The following is a 21,459-nucleotide window of genomic DNA, read 5'->3' on the forward strand; positions in this document are numbered from 1 at the left end:
CAGCAACCTCAAACTCCTGGGCTCAGGCAATCCTTCTGCCTCAGCCTCCCGGGGAGCTGGGACTACAGGTATGCGCCACCATGCCCAGCTAATTTTTTCTATATATTTTTAGTTGTCTGATTAATTTCTTTGTATTTTTAGTAAAGATGGGGTCTCGCTCTTACTCAGGCTGGTTTCGAACTCCTGAGCTCAAACAATCCGCCGGCCTCGACCTTCCAGAGTGCTAGGATTACAGGCGTGAGCCACCACACCTGGCCTCATTATCTCTTTTATTCCCTTCATTTATGTATATTTCTCAGGATGATAAAAACAATAGGTATTCACTAAAGCCTCACATTTGCACCTTCTGCTTCTTTGGGAATGAGTTCCTAGTTAAGATAGCTGTAAAGGCTCAAGAAATTCACATAGATAAGAAGAGACTTAGGAAATACATCATCCAAATGGCAGACATGGACCTTATTCAGATCCTGACTTAACAAACTAACTGTAAAAAAACTAAGATGGGGAAATTTGAAACTGATACAATTATTTAGTGGCAATAAGAAATTATTGTTCTTTTTTTAGGAGTTATAATATTATTGTCATGTGTTTTTAAAAGTCTTTATCTTTTAGAGATATGTACTGAAATATTTACACGTGAAATTATATGGTATCTGGGAACTCGCCTGTAAATAACCCAGTATTGCGTGGGGGAAGATAGTAAACGGGAACATACATGAAACCAGGCTTCCCATGAGTTGAAATTGTTGAAGCTAGGTGATGAATAAATGGTGGTTCATTGTATCATTCTCTCTACTTTTGTATGTGTTTAGAATTTTCCAAATGAAAAGTTTTTTAAGAAACGATCCCAGGGCAGGCGTGGTAGCTCACCCCTGTAATCCCAGCGCTTTGGGAGGCCAAGGCAGTGGATCGCGTGAGGCCAGGAGTTCAGGACCAGCTTGGGCAACATTTCGAGACCCTATCTCTACAAAAAAAATAAAAATAAAAAAATTAGCCGGGCATGGTGGTGCGCCTGAAGTCCTAGCCACTCCAGAGGCTGAGGCAGGAAGATCACCTGAGGCCAGGAGATCGAGGTTACAGTGAGCTATAACTGATCACGTGCCACAGCACTTCAGCCTGGGCGACAGAGTGAGACCCTATTTCTAAAACAAAACAAAACAAAACAAACAAAAAAACGGATTCCAAAGATTAGAATCCAAACCAAAGGTAGTCTTAGGAATCCGTACCTTGGGGTTGTTTTCCAAAGAGGAGGCCCTTCCCTTCAGATGTGTCTGTTCTGATCATCCTAAAAGTTCCAGCTTGCTCTGAGGGTGTCCAGCTCAGTGCAGGCATCTGAACAGTGTCTGCTCTGAAACAAACCCGGCAATTCCACCCAGCGAGTCGGCCCGCTGCAACCACAGGAATGGGGGCTGAAGGGGAAGAGAGATTAGAGTAGTGGTGAGTTTAGCACTTCAATCATTCCACCAAACCGGGTACAGATTTACCAGGAAGGTGACTTTACTGCTGTTTGTAACAATGTTATGGTTGCTGTGGGGTATTTGGTGGGAAGCTGCCAGCATTTATTGCCAGGAAAAGACAATTAGACATGACTCTATTTGAATCTTTATGAGCAGCAGACCACTCACGTGTTTGGATAACCTACTGCAAGAGTGGGAATTAAAGTTTTCAAGGATTCACTGTTTAATTTCACAAACGTGAATGTAATTAAATTCAGATTTAAATGCTAAAGTTTCAATAGAGACTTGTTATTTCTCTTTAAGTCTTTAGCCCCTATGTGGTAAAATAGACAGGTATAGCTCTTAATTTGTCATTGCTAAGCTTTCCTATACCTAGAACTTTTGCAAGTTCTACCTACATTTGTCTGTATAGAACCTGTAAATTCACTCCGCAATCTCTCTCATCTATTTAAGAAAACAGTGAACTGAGAAAGAGAATCTGTTACAGCATTAATGGTTTACAGCCTTAAGTGAACCATTCTGACTCAGATCTCAAATCTGAAACTCACCTATTTACTAGTAAAGCCCTTGGCAGGAGAAATACTCTGAATATGTATGTAGAGCAGGCAAAAAAAAGTACAAAAACAACAACAAAAAAAACCAACAATAGGTATAAGATTTTGCAATGCCATCTGGTGGATGTTACTAAGCCATGTCCATTTTCACATTTCCTTCCTTCCTCCTTCAATCTCTTTGTCTTAAATGCTTGGTTTTCTGAAAGGAGAAAATATTTGCTGTAAATGCTGACTTGGAAGGTTGGGGGTTGGATGGCAAACTCTTGTGAAAGGCAGAGTGTTATTCTCCTATTAGAAATAAAACAAATGTAAGTTGACTTGAGCCATGGAGGGCAGCCTTCCCTTCCCTGGGTTAACTCCAAGTGGAATTCCTCATGGAATTCACTAATGATTTCTTTGTAATGTGGTTAATAATAGGAGGATGCTGTGGAAATACGTCCGGTACCAGAATGTCCCAAGGAACATCTGGGCAACAGAATATTGATCAAGTTGCTGACACTGAAGTAAGTATCAGAAAACACGCTACCACTACTTTTGAGATTTGTCTTGCCTTTTAGAGACAAACTGAGAGCTTGGATCAGGGAGGAGCTCCCAACACACTTTTAACTGTGGGCAGCTGTGAGGCAGTAGTGGAAAGAGCAGTGTTTGGGGTTTATTTCTGGACTCTATTCCTACCAAGCTTTGACAGTCATTCTTCCACAATAGGGAAGGCAAACACAAGTGTCTACCAAGGTCAGGCATGTAAGGTAATTGAGTGAAATGGCCTATAATAAGGAAAAAAACACAGTAAAGTCAGTGGGTTGCAGGAGTCGACTCATACTAACTCACAAAAGCCAATAGTGCACATCTCTTCCCAACTCCATGTTCATTGAAGTCACATTGGTAACTTTAAATTGGCCATGGTGAAAGTATTTACAACATAGAAATCAGCAAATGCTACAAATGAGCACCCTTTCCCCCCCAAGAGATTGTTTGTTAAGCATTTACCAGCACACCACTGTCAAAACACAATGATAAATGCAACCAAAACCCATTTCAGTGTCAGGGGACAATAGGGAGTGGTGGGGACTGTAGCAAACTGTGTTAATGGGGGACCCACTGCTAGCTACAGCCAACTCTTGCCATGCAAGGAAACAAGCCCACTTTTGTCAATTGTCTAATTTCTTTCTTTATTCAAGAGAAGCTGAAAATCCATATTTTTCAGCATAATTTCCTGACTCCCTAAGTATCTTCTTCTCATTTCCTTTTTAAACACCACACAATTCACACAAAACAAGTCTGCAGTTCAATTTCATCTTAGGAGCCAATTATTTGCCACATCTACTTTAAAGCAATTGTCTCCAAACTTTTCTATTGTGTACTTTTATATTTAAAAAAAATTTACATGTCCTCTGTATATGTGTATTAATTTGTTTTGTGCTTGCATATTAAAATATTATCCACATTATAAACATACACTAGAAATTTTAAAGGGTGAGCTAAATAAATCTAAAGATAGCTAACATTTTCTTCCTGCCCTCCAATGGAGTGTCTTGTGTACCCCCTGGAGTGTTCCCAGACCTCTCCTCCTCTTTACAGACTGCTGCTTCACAGAATTAGTTCTTCCACTTGGAACCAAGAGACCATTTTGAAAATATTAAAGTTCTAAATACTCTGCCTAAGCAAAAGTACATAATCATAACATTTTTTCATATGCTATTAAGAAGGTGATCCATCTCTCAAAATCAATTCCTGGGTCCCTTAAGCAGCACCTGGTTTGCATCTGGATTCTAGATTCAAGACTGTTGAGACACAGGACTGAGACGTCCTGGGAAACTTCCCTGGGATTTTGAGTTCTTACCTGTAAATGAAATTGTTAGACCAGATGGTCTCGAAGTTTCTACCTACTATAAATTTCTGTGATTCTAACACATAGCCTCCCTCAAGTTCTTCTTCCTCAGAACACAAGCCAGCATGGCTGCTCACACAGGTGTGGGTGCTCTCTTGATGTTGTAGCCCCCTGCCCCAGCCAATTCTATCAGCGGGGGTATAAGGGTCTTTGTCTTATACACAGAAACGAGCAGCCTGTAAAACAGCTCTGTATCAAGTAATGGGCACAGAAAGGCAAACTCCAACCCTTGCAAGCCAACCCGGAAGTGAGAGCTTCCTAGCCCATCAGGTCAGCAGTAGGACTGAGTGGAAATGGCTGTTCCCCTCTTCATTGTTTGGGAAGTCTACGCTATTGTCTGAGGCACTCAGCCACCCCCACAGGATGTACAGTCAGGCTACTTTTAGATGCAGCAACTATGCCAGTTGGGATTGGAGGATGCTTGTCACCAAGCCTCCTAGACCTTTCCAATAAGTAAATGGCAGCTGTTCTTACAGGTGGGAAAACATGGCCCACTAATATAGATGTGTTATTTTTAAAAATTGAGTCACTTGGATTTCTCTTAATGAAAATTGTCAAGTCCAGTTTCTAGCAATGTTTCCCCAACTGCCAAAGCAGAAATTAAGTAGGAATGGATGTGTTTGCCCAGTGCACTTGGCCTGCTCAAGTATCTTAAATAGTATCCATACTAAAATATACCTGCAAGAGGAGATGGACCAACGAAATGGCCCTACGTATAACTACTTTGAGTAAACTGGATAAAAGAAAGGAAACAAATTCTTATAAGTAAACCTAGACTGTGAAAGTATGAATAGTAAAAATTTAAGGATAATATTAATGGCAGATGTTTTCTCATTGACATTGATATGCAGAATTCTATTTATAGTACTCTAGATTTTAGCAGCTAGGGAATTTTTTTTAAGTTATGGAGATTTTTAACTGTCTCTGCATTGCTTTTGAGAGATAAATAAAGCCTCAAGGATACAGAAAGAACTAGATTGGAGCCAGTTCTCCAAATGTTTATAGCAGTAAGAAAAAAAACAGGATGACAACAAAGTATTTTTCTGTTTTGTATTTTAAGTGGGGAAATCTTTCAATTTAAGATTTAATACCATCTTATGCAGAGTAACCTCAGCTCTTAGGAGTCTTCTTGGTGGTGAAACTTTAGCATGCATAAAATTTACCCAGAGAGTTTGTTTTAAATGCAGATTTTGGGAGACCTCTGATAATCATCTCCCTCCAGAGTTTCTGGTTTAGTAGGTCTCAGGTGGTACCAAGAAACCTGCATGCTCACAAACTCTTCCTGTGCTTCAGAATGCTAGTTGGTGGGGACTATGCTTGGAGAAACACTTGCAGAAAAATCCCAGGTCCTGTGATCAGAAACGGCTGGGCTCAAAACCTGATTGTGCTACTTCCTAACTTTGTGGCCTTTGACAAGTTCCTTAATCTCTCTGAACCTCAGTGTCCTCATGTATAAAACGAGGATAATACTGCATGACACTGTTGTGAAGAGTAAAGGGGTTGACTTGTGTAACGCACTATCACAGCATAATTGTTAAATCTTTAATAAATGTCAATTCTCCTTTTATTTCTCTGAACCACAGAGAACTTAACACTTAACACTCAGTGCCTACCTAAGTATATCCCAGCAATATTCAGACCCTGTGTGTTTAGGGAGCAACCTGGCACAGGTTGACCACACCAGGCAGCAGCTGGGGAACCCAGGCACGGGGAATGCCCTGATTAATGTGCTGTTACCTAATAACAGGAAGAATCAACATGAAAATCCTAACATTGGGTTTTTTGGTGGTAGAATGCACATAACATAAAATCTACCATCTTAACCATCTTTAATGTACATTTCAGTGGCATTAAAATATATTATTGTGCTGCGACCATCACAGCCATCCATCTCCAGAAAGCTTTTTCTTCCCAAATGGAAACTCCATACTCTTTAAACGCTAACTCCCATCCCCTCCACGGCCCAGCCCCTGTCAATCATAATCCTGCTTTCTGTCTTTCTGAATTTGACGGCTCTAGGTACCTCATATAAGAGGAATCACAAAATATTTATCCTTTTGTGACTGACTTACTTCACTTAGCACGATGTCCTCAGGTTCATCCTTATTGCAGCGTATGTCAGAATGTCCTTCTGTTTTAAGGCTGAATAATATTATATGTACATGTGTAGGGCACGTTTTGTTTATCCATTCATCTGTCGTGGACACTTGGGCTGCCTCCACCTTTTGGCTACTGTGAGTACTGCTGCTGGTCCACATTGTTTTCACAGTACATTCACACGCGGTGCCTTACGTGAACCTTACAGTAAGCTGGGAAAATGGGAAACGGCAAGTGTCCTTGCCTCATTTTGCAGATACATAAATGGAACTGGGGAAGATAAGTAACCTGATTAGGATCCCAGAATTGGCAGGTGGTAGAAGAGGAACAGGGCCCAGGTCTCTCTGACCCAGTGTCCTGTGAGTCTGCCATTATTCTAAACCGCCTCATTTGACCAACTAACCCTTTTGTCTGTGCTTATTCTCTGTCCAAATATTCTTCTAAAACGTCCTCTTTTGAGACATAGCTATCCAATGATAAGGCCATCCTCTCACGCATGCCTGGAGACAAAATGTGGCCTCATTTGTATGACCTCTGAGATGATAGTGGACCAGGGCCTCTTTACTGATGCTCTCAGCAGGCAGTGTCCAAGGTCACGGGTTATTAAGCCAAGAAACTTGGAAAGTGCTCATCTGCATTCCCTGGGCACCTGTTGACATGTGCTGGGATTCTGCTTTAGGCATGCGTTCTCGTGAAGCCCACCATGTCAAGGCAAATTGGCGATTGGGAACAATACAAGGGCTCTTTCCAGCTCCTGTGGGGTCTGGGCACCTCAGTGTTTATCTGCTGTGCTGAATGCCCTCCCCCACCTCAACTCAGCAGTTCCTCGGTAATGGAGTTAGGAAAGGCCAGACATTCATCCAGGTCGTAACCCTGATGAACCCAATCTTCCTCTGACTGTCCCACGGTAAAGCAATTGAACTTTTCTTTTGTTACAACTGAAGAGCCCCATCCCTTAGAATTAAATAATAGAGATTCCTATCCTACCAGTAAAATGTGAAGTGTAGACAATTCCACTACCTACAACAGAGATTCTATCCTCTGAAAACACGGCAGGTACATCGATAAGAACTTGGATCAGTGTAAGGGTCCATTCAGCCCACTCTCTCTTGCAGTGCTACCAGCAAGCATTTTTTCGAGACATCCCCAAAACATCCACCATGTCGTGGTAACATCCACCATGATTTCAAATGATCAGGAATCTTCCATTAACCTCCCATGTTTCTCCATTAATACCCCAGTGTAATTCTCATATGTGTGGAGTTTTCCAAATACTTCTGGAAACTATGTCCATTTTTAACTAGTTTATATATCCAGGCATTTTCAGAAAATTCAAAATTATCTAAATGAAAGCCATATAGATTTATCTCTCTTTCTCTGATAGGTTTGAGATTGAAATTGAGCCTCTGTTTGCCAGCATTGCCCTCTACGATGTTAAAGAAAGGAAAAAGGTAAGAAAGCAAAGAATACATCCCTGAGGCATGCATACTGCTCATGATTCTTTGGGTTTATGGTTTTAAATCTCATTTCTATGCAGCAAGAACACATCAGATTTGAAAACAAATGACCTTTGATGCGTCCAGTTCTGTTCAGCCTCTGCAATTTTTCAAGCAATAATCTGGGAACATCATTTATGTACTTTGAAGAATCTTTGAGGGAAAGGGCTGATGGAGATGGTGGCCTAGTTGGGACAGGAGACAAATTAAATAGTCAGCACATGGGATTATGTGGAAAACAAACCAGTTTAAATGCGTATTTAACAAGCTTGAATGTGCATGTAACATTTCCTGGGTTTGAGAGTTCTTTGCACTGTGAAATGGGCTCATCACAAATGGAAGTCGTCTTGTGCAGTAAAAGTCTAAATTTGCCACAGGGTGAAGACCTTACCAAATGTAATGTGCTTTTAATGGAAACGGTGACCCAAGACTTTTCCATGAGTGTTTTAATGTTTAGTCATTTTCTAACTCCTAGAGGACAGCAATAGCAAAACCAGAGTAAGGCAGATACTTCTGCCCCTCTTTACCTGTAACCATTCTGTATTTAAGAAAACATATATCTCTTGTATAAATATTAATAATCACTGAGATTCATATTAGTTAGGGTAGGTTAACTGCTAAAACAAGTAGACCTTGAAATTCAGTGGCTCAGTAGTTCTCAAACTTGAGCATGCATCAGAATCCCCAGGAGGACTTGCTAAGACACAGATTGCTGGGCTCCACCCCCACAGTTTCTGATTCAGTAGGTCCAAGTAGAGCCCAAGAATTTGCATTTCTAACAGATTCCCAGGTGATGCTAAAGCTGCTGGTCTAGGGACCATATTTTGTAAACCATGGGCTTAAAGAACAAGAAGTTTCTTATCTTTGTTTCTTAACAATCCAGAATTAGGGAGTCCCTCTGCTCCACTCAGTCATTCAGGAACCCAGGCTGGCAGTGGCTCCCCCATCTTTAACATGTGCTCTCCACAAATCACTCTTGTCACTGCCACTGATGCCCCAGAAAAAGGGAAAAGAGGGGTGGAAGAGGCCTAAAAGTTTGACACTTCGATTCAGCTCATAATTTGTTGGAGAGGATTTAGTCACATGATCACCCCTCATTGCAAGGGAGGCTGGGAAATGTAGTCTTTGCCTGGGCAGCCACTTCTCACTAAAACTCTCTTAGAGATGAAAGGGAAAACCCAACCATGCAGCAGGCCTTACGTAATACCACACCAAGTGAGCGAAGGAGGACTATTCATGTCATGCTCTTGCTCAAAATGTTTGATGGATCATCACTACCTACAACATTAAGAACAAACTCTTTAGCTTCCATGCCAGACTTTCACCATGGCTGTCATATGCCTTCGTCCCCTCTATAGCCTATGCAGAGTCAAGCTGGTCTACTGTTAACTAAGCTCACTCCAGGTGTTCCAGCCTCTGAGATATTTATCTGTACTGTACTCTCTCCCTGACGCACCTTCACCCTCTACCTCTGCCCATCAGAATCTTCTTCTAGGGCCCATCCCACCCCAGTGCTTCTTCCATAAAAAGCTGTCCTCATCACCACAACTGAAAATGACCTGTCACTCCAAGAATCTTCCATAGCACTTCTTTGTATGCCACTGGTGACTTGTATTTTGCTTTTACTGTAGTTAGTTACATTTTCCTTTTCCCTCGTTCTTGGTTGTAAACTAATTGAGGAGGGCAGAGGCAACGTCCTGTGCTTACGTAGTGAAGTACCTAGCACATCACTGATACTCAGGAAATACTGGTGGGCTAAGCAAAATTTTAATGTTTCAAGCAACATCTCTCAAATGGCTCCAAAATATCTAGAAATTGTGACAAAACATTTATCAGATTTTCCAGCAGCCACTCATCATAAACCCTATCTATGACTACACTTGTTCCTTCAGCGAAATTTCTTTGTGGCTTTTTCACTCTTTTTTAAAACATGTTTAGACCATGAATACAACAGGTCTAACTTATTTTTCACGTTGCTGCTCATTTACAGATCTCAGAAAATTTTCACTGTGACCTGAACTCTGACCAGCTCAAAGGATTTCTGCGAGCTCACACGCCTTCAGTTGCCACATCAAGTCAGGCGAGATCTGCGATCTTCTCAGTCACCTACCCATCCTCAGACATCTACCTAGTAATCAAGGTAATTAACCACATTCTCATTTGCACATCTGATGTTTCCATTGTTGCAATATTCCCTGCACGTTTGGGGCAAAAGAGACGTCAGAACATGTCTACATGTCCTTTGTGAGATTCGCTTTGTTCTCTTCTCAACTTCCCCTTTTCCCTTACAAACAAATTCTGTTTTAGATACTAGAAAGGCTGTTTTGGAGTCAGACAGTCCTAGGTTTGAATCCTGGCTTTACAACTTAGTAACTATATGACTTTGGCAATGACCTGACCTTTCCGAGACTTCGTTTCCTCATCTGAGGAGTGGGGATTATCACAGTGACCTCAGTGGGTAGTCATGACTACAGAATAAAGCCTGACATACCTTATGTACCTGTGGTCGTCCATTTTGTGCTGCTATAAAGGAATACCTGAGATTGGGTAGTTTACAAAGAAAAGATGTTTATTTGGCTCACAGTTCTGCAGACTGTACAAGAGGCATGGCACCAGCATCTACTTCTGGTGAGGGCTTCAGGGAGCTTCCAGTCAAGGGGAACAGGTGTGTCAAATGGTGAGAAAAGGAGCAAGAAAGAGAGAGGAGGGAGTGCCAGGCACTTTTAAACAACCAGTTTTCACGTGAACTAATAGAGAAAACTCATTCATTATGGCGGGGAGGGCACCAAGCCATTCATGAGGGATCTGTCCCCATGACCAAGACACCTCCCACCAGCCCCCACCTCCAACACTGGGAATCAAATTTCAACATGAGATTTGCAGGGACAGAACATCCAAACCATGTCAGTAACCTCCCTCCTAACTGAGAAAAGTTCCCTCAGCTATCTGGCTCTGGGGGACGACTGTGGACAAAGACACAAAATCTCTCTGGTAGAGTTTCCTAATGATGTTCACTTTTTCTAGAGACCCATAGTTAAATGTTCCCAAGTCCAGACTCTTACAGTTTGGGCTGTGGTTTCCAAGTTTCACTCTCCCTTTTTATCATCATTTCACAGACGGAGTATGTTAAGTGAGAGTCAAAATCTGTCAGACAATAAGTAGAAAAAACTTTCGTTCTAGACTGTATTCTTTGCTCATGTAAAAAACAAAAAGCAAACAAACAAAAAAAAACCCAGAATCTTTCTGTATACACCAAAATGACTGGTTATAAGTCAACAAACATTGGTATTTTACCTACCTCATAAGGCCAAATAATCAGTCTAATTGACTCTTTATACCAAAATTGTAAAATGAAACAAAACAACCAATCCAGGTGTCTGATTTCATGTACCCGCAGCTTTCTGTGTTTGGAACATTTTCTAGTTAGGACAGTGTTTTGTGTCCATAATCTTGGTGATTCCCCCATGATCTCATGGTGATGGTAGCATATAGATTCCAAAAAATTCAGGTAAATTGGAGGCCACTTAACAGGCAGCAGATGCCTTTCCATTCTATCTTCCTTTACATCATTTTACAAAGATTATGAGGGTTTACTACACTTATTTACACTTATGGAAAGTATTTACACTTATGGAAAGTATAGTTAAAATTCTGTTGCTAAAAAGACACATCTATGGTCATCAAACTTTAATGTGTGTTCTTTTCATTGCAATATTACTTAGACATACAGGAAAAATTAGCATAAAGCCCACTATGGCAGCTCTGCATTTAAATTCAAAATTCTTTCTCAGCCTTGGAAACCAAGGAAACCAGCACTAGTTCTATACAGCCAAATTTTATTTAAAACTGTACTTCTCAGTGGATGACTTTATTTTGATTAGTCCTTAGTAGTCTGCCAAATAACAGTGGTTACCAAGTGGTTACTATCACTTACTAAACATGTTCCAAAATTTTCAAATGTGTGAATGCATTCATTTGGCAATAACAAACATACTCTAAGTTGTCTGGATATAATGAAGAAATTTAAATCTACATAGCAAGACAATCCCTGGTTTGCTTTCCATTTGTTTTTCTTTACTGTGGTGCTGTCATTGTTGCTTCTTTCCCTTTAAATATATAGTAAATGGTGTAATATTTAGCACGTCTAGGCAGGTGTCATTCGATAAAAAGGGGCTACTTCCTTTCTTGTTTTTATTACCAACCTGAACACCAGGATCTTAACTGTATTTCAGGCACAGTCATCTAGTGCTGGTATTGCCTAAAATATTGCGTAAAGGAGTCATTTCAGGCCTAAAGCTTTAATTTGAGATTTTGTAAAATAGTTAAAAGTATTTGTTTCACAATTGAGGGATGGAGAGTAAGGCCTGGAGTGAATGTGAAGCTTTTTAAAAATAGACATGCCAGGCATTGAACCAGCCCTTCCTGAATAAAGCGGAAAGTAGCTTCTCTACCCTAAAAATTTATTCTGATAGGCACCTCTGCTCTACCTTCCATGGTTATGAAGACTCACGCACTTCATGTCATACCCTTTTATATAAATCACGAAGGTCCAAACAATGGGTTCTCATATCAGCATGGATCTCCTTCTCTTGGGGTACCTGGAGTTACCCTTGCCCAATGCAGCGAAGCGAGTAGTAGCTGCTGGTCTGGTTGAATCTGGATTCTCCTGCTTCTAGATTCTGGGGAACCCTATTCTGTATGTTCCATGCTACACACTAGGGCATGAAGCCATGGCATTCCCATTCCTTGCTTCAGGGTCCTAATTAAAAAGTTCTTAATCTTTGTTTAAAATTCATTTTAAAGACCACATTTTTAATCCATTGGCTTCATGGAAAAATTAGTTTCCTTCCAATTTGTTCTATAAGCTCTTGACTATGAGCTTCGGGAGAATAGGGACCATATTCATTGGTTTTCAGAGGAAGAGGGACCATGCTTATTGTGTGTGCTCAGGAAAATAGGGATGATGCTTATCATCACCTTATCTCTATCTCAGCTGCTACCACACAGAAGGTACTCAACAAAGATTTCTTGAATGAATGAGTGAATGATTGCTGATTAACGGGAATGCTGGTCAGTTTCTAGCTCAAGTGTTGTGAGTCTATGTTTTCAATGTTGTGCAACTCTCAGTGAGATCAGCCTTCTTTCCATGCAATGGCAGTGGGGAGGGGTTTTTAACTTCTTTCGTGAGAAGAGGGACTTCCCACTTGGACTCCTCCCTGAAACATGTCCACTGAGCAGCCCCATTCTGCTTCCTTTGAAATCCCATGAAACACCCCTCCGGAGGGTACTCTGGGTTAAATACTTTGTGCCTAACTGATAACACCTATTAAGAGTATGTGCCTGTTGGAATATGTTGACCCAGATTTCTTCTTCAAGGGTCATTTCAACTAATGACATTGGCTAATGGGACTAAGTCTACTTGTTTTTCTCTTCAACATCTAAGTGAAATTATCTTTTAGCAGAAAGTTAGGAAATTTCAATTTCTCCTTGCCTTTCTCCTAAACATGGTACCCAACTTGGCGGCAAGTAGCCAGCCAGCTCTCTGCCTGGAGCAAGCTGGCAGAAGACACTTGACAGGAGCAGCATCCACTCCTGTCACCAGCCAGTCGGCAAACTGAGACGCTGCTCGTCCCCGTGCTTTTGAGTTTCTTTCCAGGTCTGCTAAATCCAGAAAATTAGCCTAATAGGAAATACCATGGAGACAATTACAAATAATTTATTCTGTTCATTTATTCATTTTGTGGAAGGTTTTGGTCCCCAACCTGACTTTTACAGAGACCATATTTCTTTTTTACATTGTAAGCAATAATAAAGAAAATGAGCTTTCCACTGCCTACACATGTCTCAAGGGTTTTGTTTTATAAAATAACTTTTATTGCATTTTTTATTGTAGGCATAATACATGTTTATTGTTTAAAAATAAAAAATACACTAAGCAATAGGAAGAAAATAAAAATCACACATAATCCCACCATATAAAGATAACTACTGTTAACATTTGCTGTGTATCTGATATCATCCTTTTAATATCCTCTATGATTTTTTTTTTTTACAAAACTGTATGGTACCCTTCATAGTATTCTTTTAAATCAAAAAACTCATATCACAGATATCTTGCCATGTCACCAAATATCGTCATAAAACATAATTTTGATTGTTGCATAGATTTCTTTACGTGGATGTAATTCGTATTCTTTATGTTTATGTTGTTTTTGTTGGTAGATTGAAAAAGTCCTTCAGCAAGGAGAGATTGGAGAATGTGCAGAACCCTACATGGTTATCAAAGAAAGTGACGGGGGAAAGGTATGATAATTTGAATATTGCTAAATGGTGACATCTTCGAAGGGGCAGGTATTTTCAGAAGTGTTTCACAAAATAGTTAATGGGATTTAGTCCATAATATGTCCCTATACGAGACACTAATACGTTGACTTTAAATGAAAGAAAAAAAAGAAACTGGTCAATGATGATAACTTTTTAAAGAAATAAATTATTGAACTCACTAATGATGATACACACCAACATATGACTACATAACTTGGTGAGGGCAAAGCCACATCCTGTTGTCTTGGTTCTGAGGCTCTGATCCAGCTGATTGCAAAACTAAACAGTGCCAGAGCTCTCCTGGCCTCCCTCAACAGCATGGACCACTGCCCTTTCTGGTATGGATGATTGGGAGTTGGTCATCACTACCACACATCATAAATTCATTAGCACAGCATAGATGTGGAGCCTATGAACAGGACATCTTTTCTGAGCAGCAATTTGCAGAGGTTCCCAGTATGGTTTTTAAAACATGGCCTTTCTGGAATAAGACTTACCTAATCAGTATTCTACTATAGACTCATAAATTTCAAGTAAGATTTGTTGAACTTGAGACTTTTTTTTTTATTTCAGCATTATTATTGGGGGTACAGGTGTTTAGGTTATGTATGTTGCCTTGCCTCCCCACTCCCCCCCAAGTCCGAGTTTCAAGTGTGCCCATCCCTTGGATGGTGCGTGTTGGAGACTTTTTTTTTTTTAATCTATCTTTTATTCCAAACTTAGAAAGAATACCTTGGAAGTGTTGTAAATCTTGTAAGAAGTTGTTAGGAAACTTTTAAGAATTTTTTGGAGTTTTCCAAGGCAACTTTTGAAAAACAGATTCACTTGGGAGCTTGGTAGATAACATACTAAATTTTGTAATTTTTTTTTTTTTTTTTTTGAGACAGAGTCTCTGCTCTATCGCCCTGGCTAGAGTGCAATGGTGTCATCATAGCTCTAAACTTTTTATTACTAGATTCTTTGGTGCAAATCTAAGTCACATATCTAGCCACCAAAAGAATTACTCATAGATTAGCTGGTATAACAAGCCTTGGACTTTTTTTGTAGCTGAAGATGTAGTGTTTTCCTTAAATGTAGACTTTCGTTAAACTTCTCACTTTGTAATCTATTTAATCTATTTCCAGCTAGCCTTCTGGCCCGAGTTGAGTCGTTTTTCTGCCTGTGCACTCTTTTTAATCAGTAAGGTTTGAATTCGGGGAATAGCTGTCACATCCATGTCAGAGGCAGGGGACTCAGTGTTGATGCTTGTTACAGCTTGTTTCTTCCCATTTTCCTCTAGAGTAAAGAAAAGATTGAAAAACTAAAACTTCAAGCTGAATCCTTCTGCCAACGTTTGGGAAAATATCGGATGCCCTTTGCCTGGGCGCCCATTAGCTTAGCAACCTTCTTCAATGTCTCCACCCTCGACAGGGAGGTAATGGATGTGGAGCCCACGGTTGGTAAGATTTTCATCTGCAGGGGGCAGGGGAAGGCTCCCAGCGTACCAGCTCTGGGGCTGCAGGAGCTTTGGGGAGTGGTGGGAAGGAAGAAGGAGAGAAATAGAATGAAAGACTATTATGACTAGATTACATATGCTTGCTTGGACGGTAATCTTCAAAAAAATTATCAAGAGCATTTGTGGAGATTAAATATACTCTTATCATAAGATTTTCTAGATAGTTTGACACTTTAAAAAGTTAATTTTTGGTATCTACCTCCTCTGAAAAGGAAGTTTTAAAAATCACAAGAAAATGCAGTAAAAATCTCTAGTGTGCTACACAGAGACACCGTGGTTGGCTCCTAAACACAGGAAAAGCCTCTGTGACCAAGGCTTCAAACAAGCAAAAGTCAGATTCCCCAGCACAATGTCCAGTCCCTTAAAGTTTATTTTGCCCAGTGCAATGAAAAAGTGGGTGCCAAAAGAATATGTAGTTACTGTTTTAATGTATTTAGCATATTTCTTTTTCGTCACCTCACCCTCGATCTGAATCATTCATTCCTAAACTGTTTGGGTATGGAAATTTTCAAGAGGGTTGCAAAGTTTTCAAGTAGACCCACCCCCACCACCTACGGTGGGGCTTCTGTTTGCTTAGATACCTTTGTATCAAGCAAATATTTAAGTTTCTGTTCACATTTCTTATGCATTCCTTAGCTCTGCCACTTTGGAAATGCTGCCTGTAGCAGGGAAGTGGAAGAGAGGGTATTTTGTTATTTCCGCTGCTACTCTGGAGTTATTGTTGCATAATCACCAGTCAGAGCTCCTGGGTTATCTCTGATTTGTCAGTAACAAACCTCACTGTGCTGCATCCTAGCCTTCACACCACAGTTGTTTTTAGTGCCAACTTCCATGCAGACTCACATAGCCTTAACTGAAACAGGTGTGTGTAGTGTTAGAGGGTACCATAAGCTACATAATTCAGGGGAAGGCTTGCTGAGCCCTCAGTGATCTCTAGGTCAAGGATAAATTAACCTGACTACAGAGACTGATTCTTAAGAAGCAACTAGAAGATTCTGCATATTATACTAAGGCAGTATGGCACGTTTAGGTGGGTAGCGGTAGAAAGAAATCCCAATTCAGCAGCATAGTACAAATTAAAGTTAAAAGGATATTCAAAGACAGGAATTGAAACTATTAGAATTCTAAGCAATTTGATTATTTACAACAGAACCCCTGAGTTTTGGAGTAGAAAAGCAATAAAATCTCCACCTGAATCCCAAAAGGGGATAAGAAACAACTAAGCAGAGTATCAGGGTGCCAGCCCAAGTTTGGGTGTGTTCTGGGGTTCTAATTCCCATTAGACAGGTCAACTGAGGCGGAAATTCAGTTTTGCCGCCTGGTCCACACAATGAGAGCAGAAGAAAGCTGAGATTCAGAAGGTACACAGGCTGACCCTAGCATGTTTGGATCACAGTCCCAAATGCCTTCAGGGGCATTTGAGTACACGCCTCTCCCAGTGGAATGCAAATATAAAAATAAAACAAAAGCAAACACTGTGCTGACTAAATAAAGCTTATCAGGAGACCCTATTCTGGCTGCAGCTCTGGACTCTTGCTGAGTGGCAGAGTCTACCCTAATTTCCACATGGGGATGGCCATGTTCAGTGTCCTTGTTCAGGGACTTTAAACATATATATGGTAAAGTTAATAACTGCTGTGTATTCAAACAGAAAGGCATACTTTAGAATGACATTGATTTCTTTAAAGGGAGAAGCTCAGTGGGTGAACGGAGGACTTTGGCCCAGTCTAGAAGACTTTCTGAAAGAGCCCTCTCCTTGGAGGAAAATGGTGTTGGATCCAACTTCAGAACCACCACCATGACCATTAACACCTTTTTCAAGCAGGTATCTCTTCACAGTATAGTGTGTCTGGATTTGTCCCCATATTGGCATGGGCCCTGGAGCCCACAGGAGGAGTATAGGTAGTTAAAGTTACTATAATAGTCTATTTTTTGTTGCTTGTAACAGAATACCTGAAACTGAGTAATTTATAAAGAGAAGGAATTTATTTCTTACAGTTCTGGAGGCTGAGAAGTCTAAGATCCAGGATCTGCATCTGATGAGGGCCTTCTTACTGGTGGGGACTGTTTGTAGATCCCAAGGTGGCGCAAGGTATCCCATGGCAAGGGGGCTGAGTGGGCTAGCTCAGGTCTCTCTTCCTCTTCTTACAAAGCCACCAGTCCCCCTCCCATGACAACCCATTAATCCATTAACTCACTAATCCATTAATCTGTGAATGTATTAATCCATTCATGAGGGCAGAACCCTGACGACCCAATCACCTCTTAAAGGCTGTACCTCTCAGCACGGCCACCTTGGGGACCAAGTCTCGACATGAGTTTTGGAGAGGACATTCAAACCATAGCATTCACCAAGCCTCAATTTCATTATCTGCAAAACAGTGATGATGTTACTGACTTCACGTGGCTGGTGGGAGGGTCAGTGACATGAGGACTATACAGCTCTTCCCAGAGTGCCTAGAATACATAAATGCTCAGTGAGTGTTAGCTGTTTAAATTGAGAGGAGGATACAAACTATCCTGTTTACATTATCTTGGTCAATTCATTTATTATGCTGTGGGTCAGGGTTTCCTGGCCTGGCTGTTGTCCTTCTCACCTCTGTTCCTTGTGCAAGTTTCTAGGGCTGGCTACTTGTCACAGAGCGTGACCATGCCTGATGGTGTTCTCTGTTAGCTCAGTAAACATCGAGACTATTTTAAACATAAAAAACTTCCCAGAGTCATCAAATGCATAGAGACAAAAAGTAGAATGATGGTTGTCAGGGTCTGGGGGAAGAAGGGATGGGGAGTCGTTGTTTAAAGGGTATAAAGTTTCAGATTATTTTTGCAAGATGAAAGAGTTCTGGAGATTGGTTGCACAACTTTGTGAATGTACTTAACTCTACTGAACTGTACACTTAAAAATGGTTAAGATGGCTGGGCGCGGTGGCTCACGCCTGTAATCCTAGCTCTGGGAGGCCCAGGCGGGTGGATCGCTCAAGGTCAGGAATTCGAGACCAGCCTGAGCAAGAGCGAGACCCCGTCTCTACTAAAAGATAGAAAGAAATGATCTGGACAACTAAAAATATATAGAGAGAAAAAAAAAAATTAGCCGGGCATGGTGGTGCATGCCTGTAGTCCCAGCTACTCGGAAGGCTGAGGCAGGAGGATCACTTACCTCAGGGGTTTGAGGTTGCTGTGAGCTAGGCTAACGAGGCAACAACTCTGTCTCAAAAAAAAAAAAAAAATGGTTAAGATGGTAGAAATGATTAAGATAGTAAATTTAATGATGTGTATTTTACCGCAGTTCAAAAAAAAAACAAAACTTCAGACTTGGTTTGACTTTATTGGAAAGGTTTCCATAGCTCAGATAGTCTTCATGGAGCATTTAAAGGAATTATGTTAAATTGAAACACAGAAGGGGTACTGAGGGGGCCTGTATACCATGCCACATAATAGAAATCGAAAGGGTCTGAAAGGGTTTCTATTTGGGAAACACTCTTCCCAATTGTATTACCTTGGGGGCCAAGGTGCTTGTCTTAACTAAGTCTGAGCTTTCTCACTGGAAATAAGGCATATGTACCTACCTACCTCACTGGGTTGCTGTAACGATTGGAGATCATGCACGTGTGGCCCTTGGCAGAGTTCCTGTCCCATGGCGGACACATGGATGGTGGCTTTTATGCTTAAGCTTCTTGTTCAAGACAAGTATGAAGAGAATGAGATAGGAAAGACGTTTTTTCCACCTTCAAATCTTTGGAGAAGAAAGTACACTTATTCTGTATTGTTCCAGGAAGTAAAACTAGCGTCACGGGGGAAGTTATAAGGGAGAAGCTTTTGGCCTAGATTTCTAATGGTCAAATAGGCTTCCTTAGAATGCAGTAGAAGCCCCGTTCCCAGAAGGACAGATGAGAGGCTGAGTCACGGTGAGTTGAGAGTGACTGGGAAGGAATAGTTCACAAGAGGTTGAGCTATTAGTAATGATTTCACAGTTGCCTATAATGCTAATTTCTGTGAAAAACTTATGAGAATAAAATTTAAAGGTAAAAATCTTCCCAGAAATCATTGGTCCCTAACCCTGGAGTCAATGGTATGTCTACACTAACCCTGACTTTTCTCTTGGCAGGAGGGAGATCGCCTCAGTGATGAAGACTTATTCAAGTTTTTAGCTGACTACAAAAGATCATCTTCCCTACAGAGACGAGTCAAGTCGATTCCAGGTGTGAATGGCTTGTCTTTGTCCTCCTTAGCTGTACCAGTACCATTTGTGATTAGATGCATTATTTGTCTAATGCTAGAATTTATAAAATCATATTTACCAAGTGAAACATGGGATTTTTGCATCCGGAGTGAAGAATCTGAATCGGTGTACATGTTTGGCAAATCTATTAATGTTTTCTATTTTTCTTAAAGGATCAATCCTGTAAATATATACCTTATGCTTTAAATCTGGTTTCTCAGATAATCAGATAATTGTTTGAACAGAGGAGCCCCTTTTGCCAAATAAAATATTATGTGGAACCTGTAGCATTAAAAAAATAAATAAATGTGAGATGCTTTGGTAGGAAGTAAAAGTACCTTCCCTGTCCTCAGCTCAAAAGCCCCTGAGGTACTTCTGCAGCCCTCCTGGGTACAAGGGAACCCAGTTCAGAAACAACCAATTTGTCCTGCTAGCAATGCAGGGAAGTTACTAACCTATGCACTATTAGAGTATGGTAGTTCTGGAAAGAACTTTAAAAATCCTCTAATCCATTTCTACTTATTTTACAAGTTCTCGCTTCATTTAGTTCATAAAAAGTAAATCTCAAAAGCTATCACAGCACACTTTTTTTTTTCCAACTAAAGGAAATTAGCTCCAAAACTTTGATGCTATCACAATTCATCCTATTTTCATAAAAGGAATACAGTACGACAATCATTCTTGATTCCCTCATGACATGACAATTTCTTTACTAAAACAGCCCTATTTTCTCTCTTTAGTCTCACTCAAGCTGGAGATTTCTTCAGCTCCAGAGACAATCAATTGTTGTCTGACTCCTGAGATGTTGCCTGTGAGACCCTTTCCTGAAAACCGGACACGTCCACACAAAGAGATTTTGGAATTTCCAATACGAGAAGTGTACGTCCCTCATACTGTGTACAGGTGAGAAACACAGGCTCTTGGAAAACTTCTGAACTCATATTCTAAGTTTTATTTGGGTAACGCTTTCATCAGTACTTCAACCTATCTTCCTACTTCCTAAGTTTTGGGGAAAATGAGATATGCTATTTATGTAACTATAGATGATTGCTAGATCTCTTTCAAAAGATGGTTTATCTAATTCTCTTTAACAGGAAAGTGTTACTTCAGACATAATTGTAATTTAGGATTATAGTGGACATATTCTTTCCAGAAATTTAAAAAATCCTCCAAGTCATTACCTTGGTTTTCCTCTGTGCAGAAGGACATATTGGAGAAAGAGCAACGGGACTGAAATGTTCTAGTTGCTGAAAAGACAGATTGTCAGCTCAAGACCAGCGCTGTCCAATGCAGCAATGACAGAAACGTTCTCTAAGTGGGCTGTCAGTACAACAGCCACTAGCCCCAGGTGGCTATTCAGCATTTGAAATGTGGCTAGTGCAATAAAGGAACTGAAATTTTAATTCTCTTTAATTTTAATTTAAGTTCAATGAGCTGCACGTGGCTGGTGACTACCATACTGGAGAGCACAGAGCTAGACACTAAAGGCCTAACAGGTTGGGCTGCCTCGGTTTCTGAGTTGCACATGGTACCACCTGACTTGTCCCATGGGATCTGGGAAGGATTGCTGGTCAACATACATCTGCCTAAGTCGTTGCTGCTCATGCACTTTTATTTTTTGTTTTGAGAAGATTTCTTTTAATGCAGAAAAGAATGCTATATGTAGCACGCACCTTTTCCTCACATCCAGAAATGGCACTGCTGTTTTTTATATTTTTATAGAAAAGAAATAAAGTCATAGTAATTAAATTGAAGTCTTCTTTATCCCCAGCTTCTAGTCACAGACTCGACGCCTAAACATTGTCATTATCATGAACTTCTGTGTGTTCTTCCGTTTTCTCTGGTTTTACACGCACACGTATCTATGAACACTGGATGGTATTATTTTTATATTCATTTAAAATTTACATAAATGACTTCACTCTGTGT

At 40.5% G+C, this 21,459-nt stretch overlaps 1 protein-coding gene across 1 annotated transcript in view; it reads left to right on the forward strand.

Moving 5' to 3' along the window:
• The window catches only part of DOCK8 (dedicator of cytokinesis 8), a 164,424-nt gene that overhangs the window by 34,137 nt on the left and 108,828 nt on the right, over window positions 1-21,459 (forward strand). The window contains exons 6-13 of the mRNA XM_012641593.1: window positions 2,429-2,514; window positions 7,381-7,447; window positions 9,483-9,632; window positions 13,715-13,795; window positions 15,096-15,255; window positions 17,000-17,136; window positions 19,417-19,510; window positions 20,271-20,433. Of these exons, the coding sequence (XP_012497047.1) occupies window positions 2,429-2,514; window positions 7,381-7,447; window positions 9,483-9,632; window positions 13,715-13,795; window positions 15,096-15,255; window positions 17,000-17,136; window positions 19,417-19,510; window positions 20,271-20,433 (938 nt within the window). The remainder of the gene's footprint in view (window positions 1-2,428; window positions 2,515-7,380; window positions 7,448-9,482; window positions 9,633-13,714; window positions 13,796-15,095; window positions 15,256-16,999; window positions 17,137-19,416; window positions 19,511-20,270; window positions 20,434-21,459) is intronic.

The sequence above is a fragment of the Propithecus coquereli genome, unplaced genomic scaffold (genome assembly GCF_000956105.1).
Source record: "Propithecus coquereli isolate 6110/MARCELLA unplaced genomic scaffold, Pcoq_1.0 Scaffold166, whole genome shotgun sequence".
NCBI lineage: Eukaryota > Metazoa > Chordata > Mammalia > Primates > Indriidae > Propithecus > Propithecus coquereli.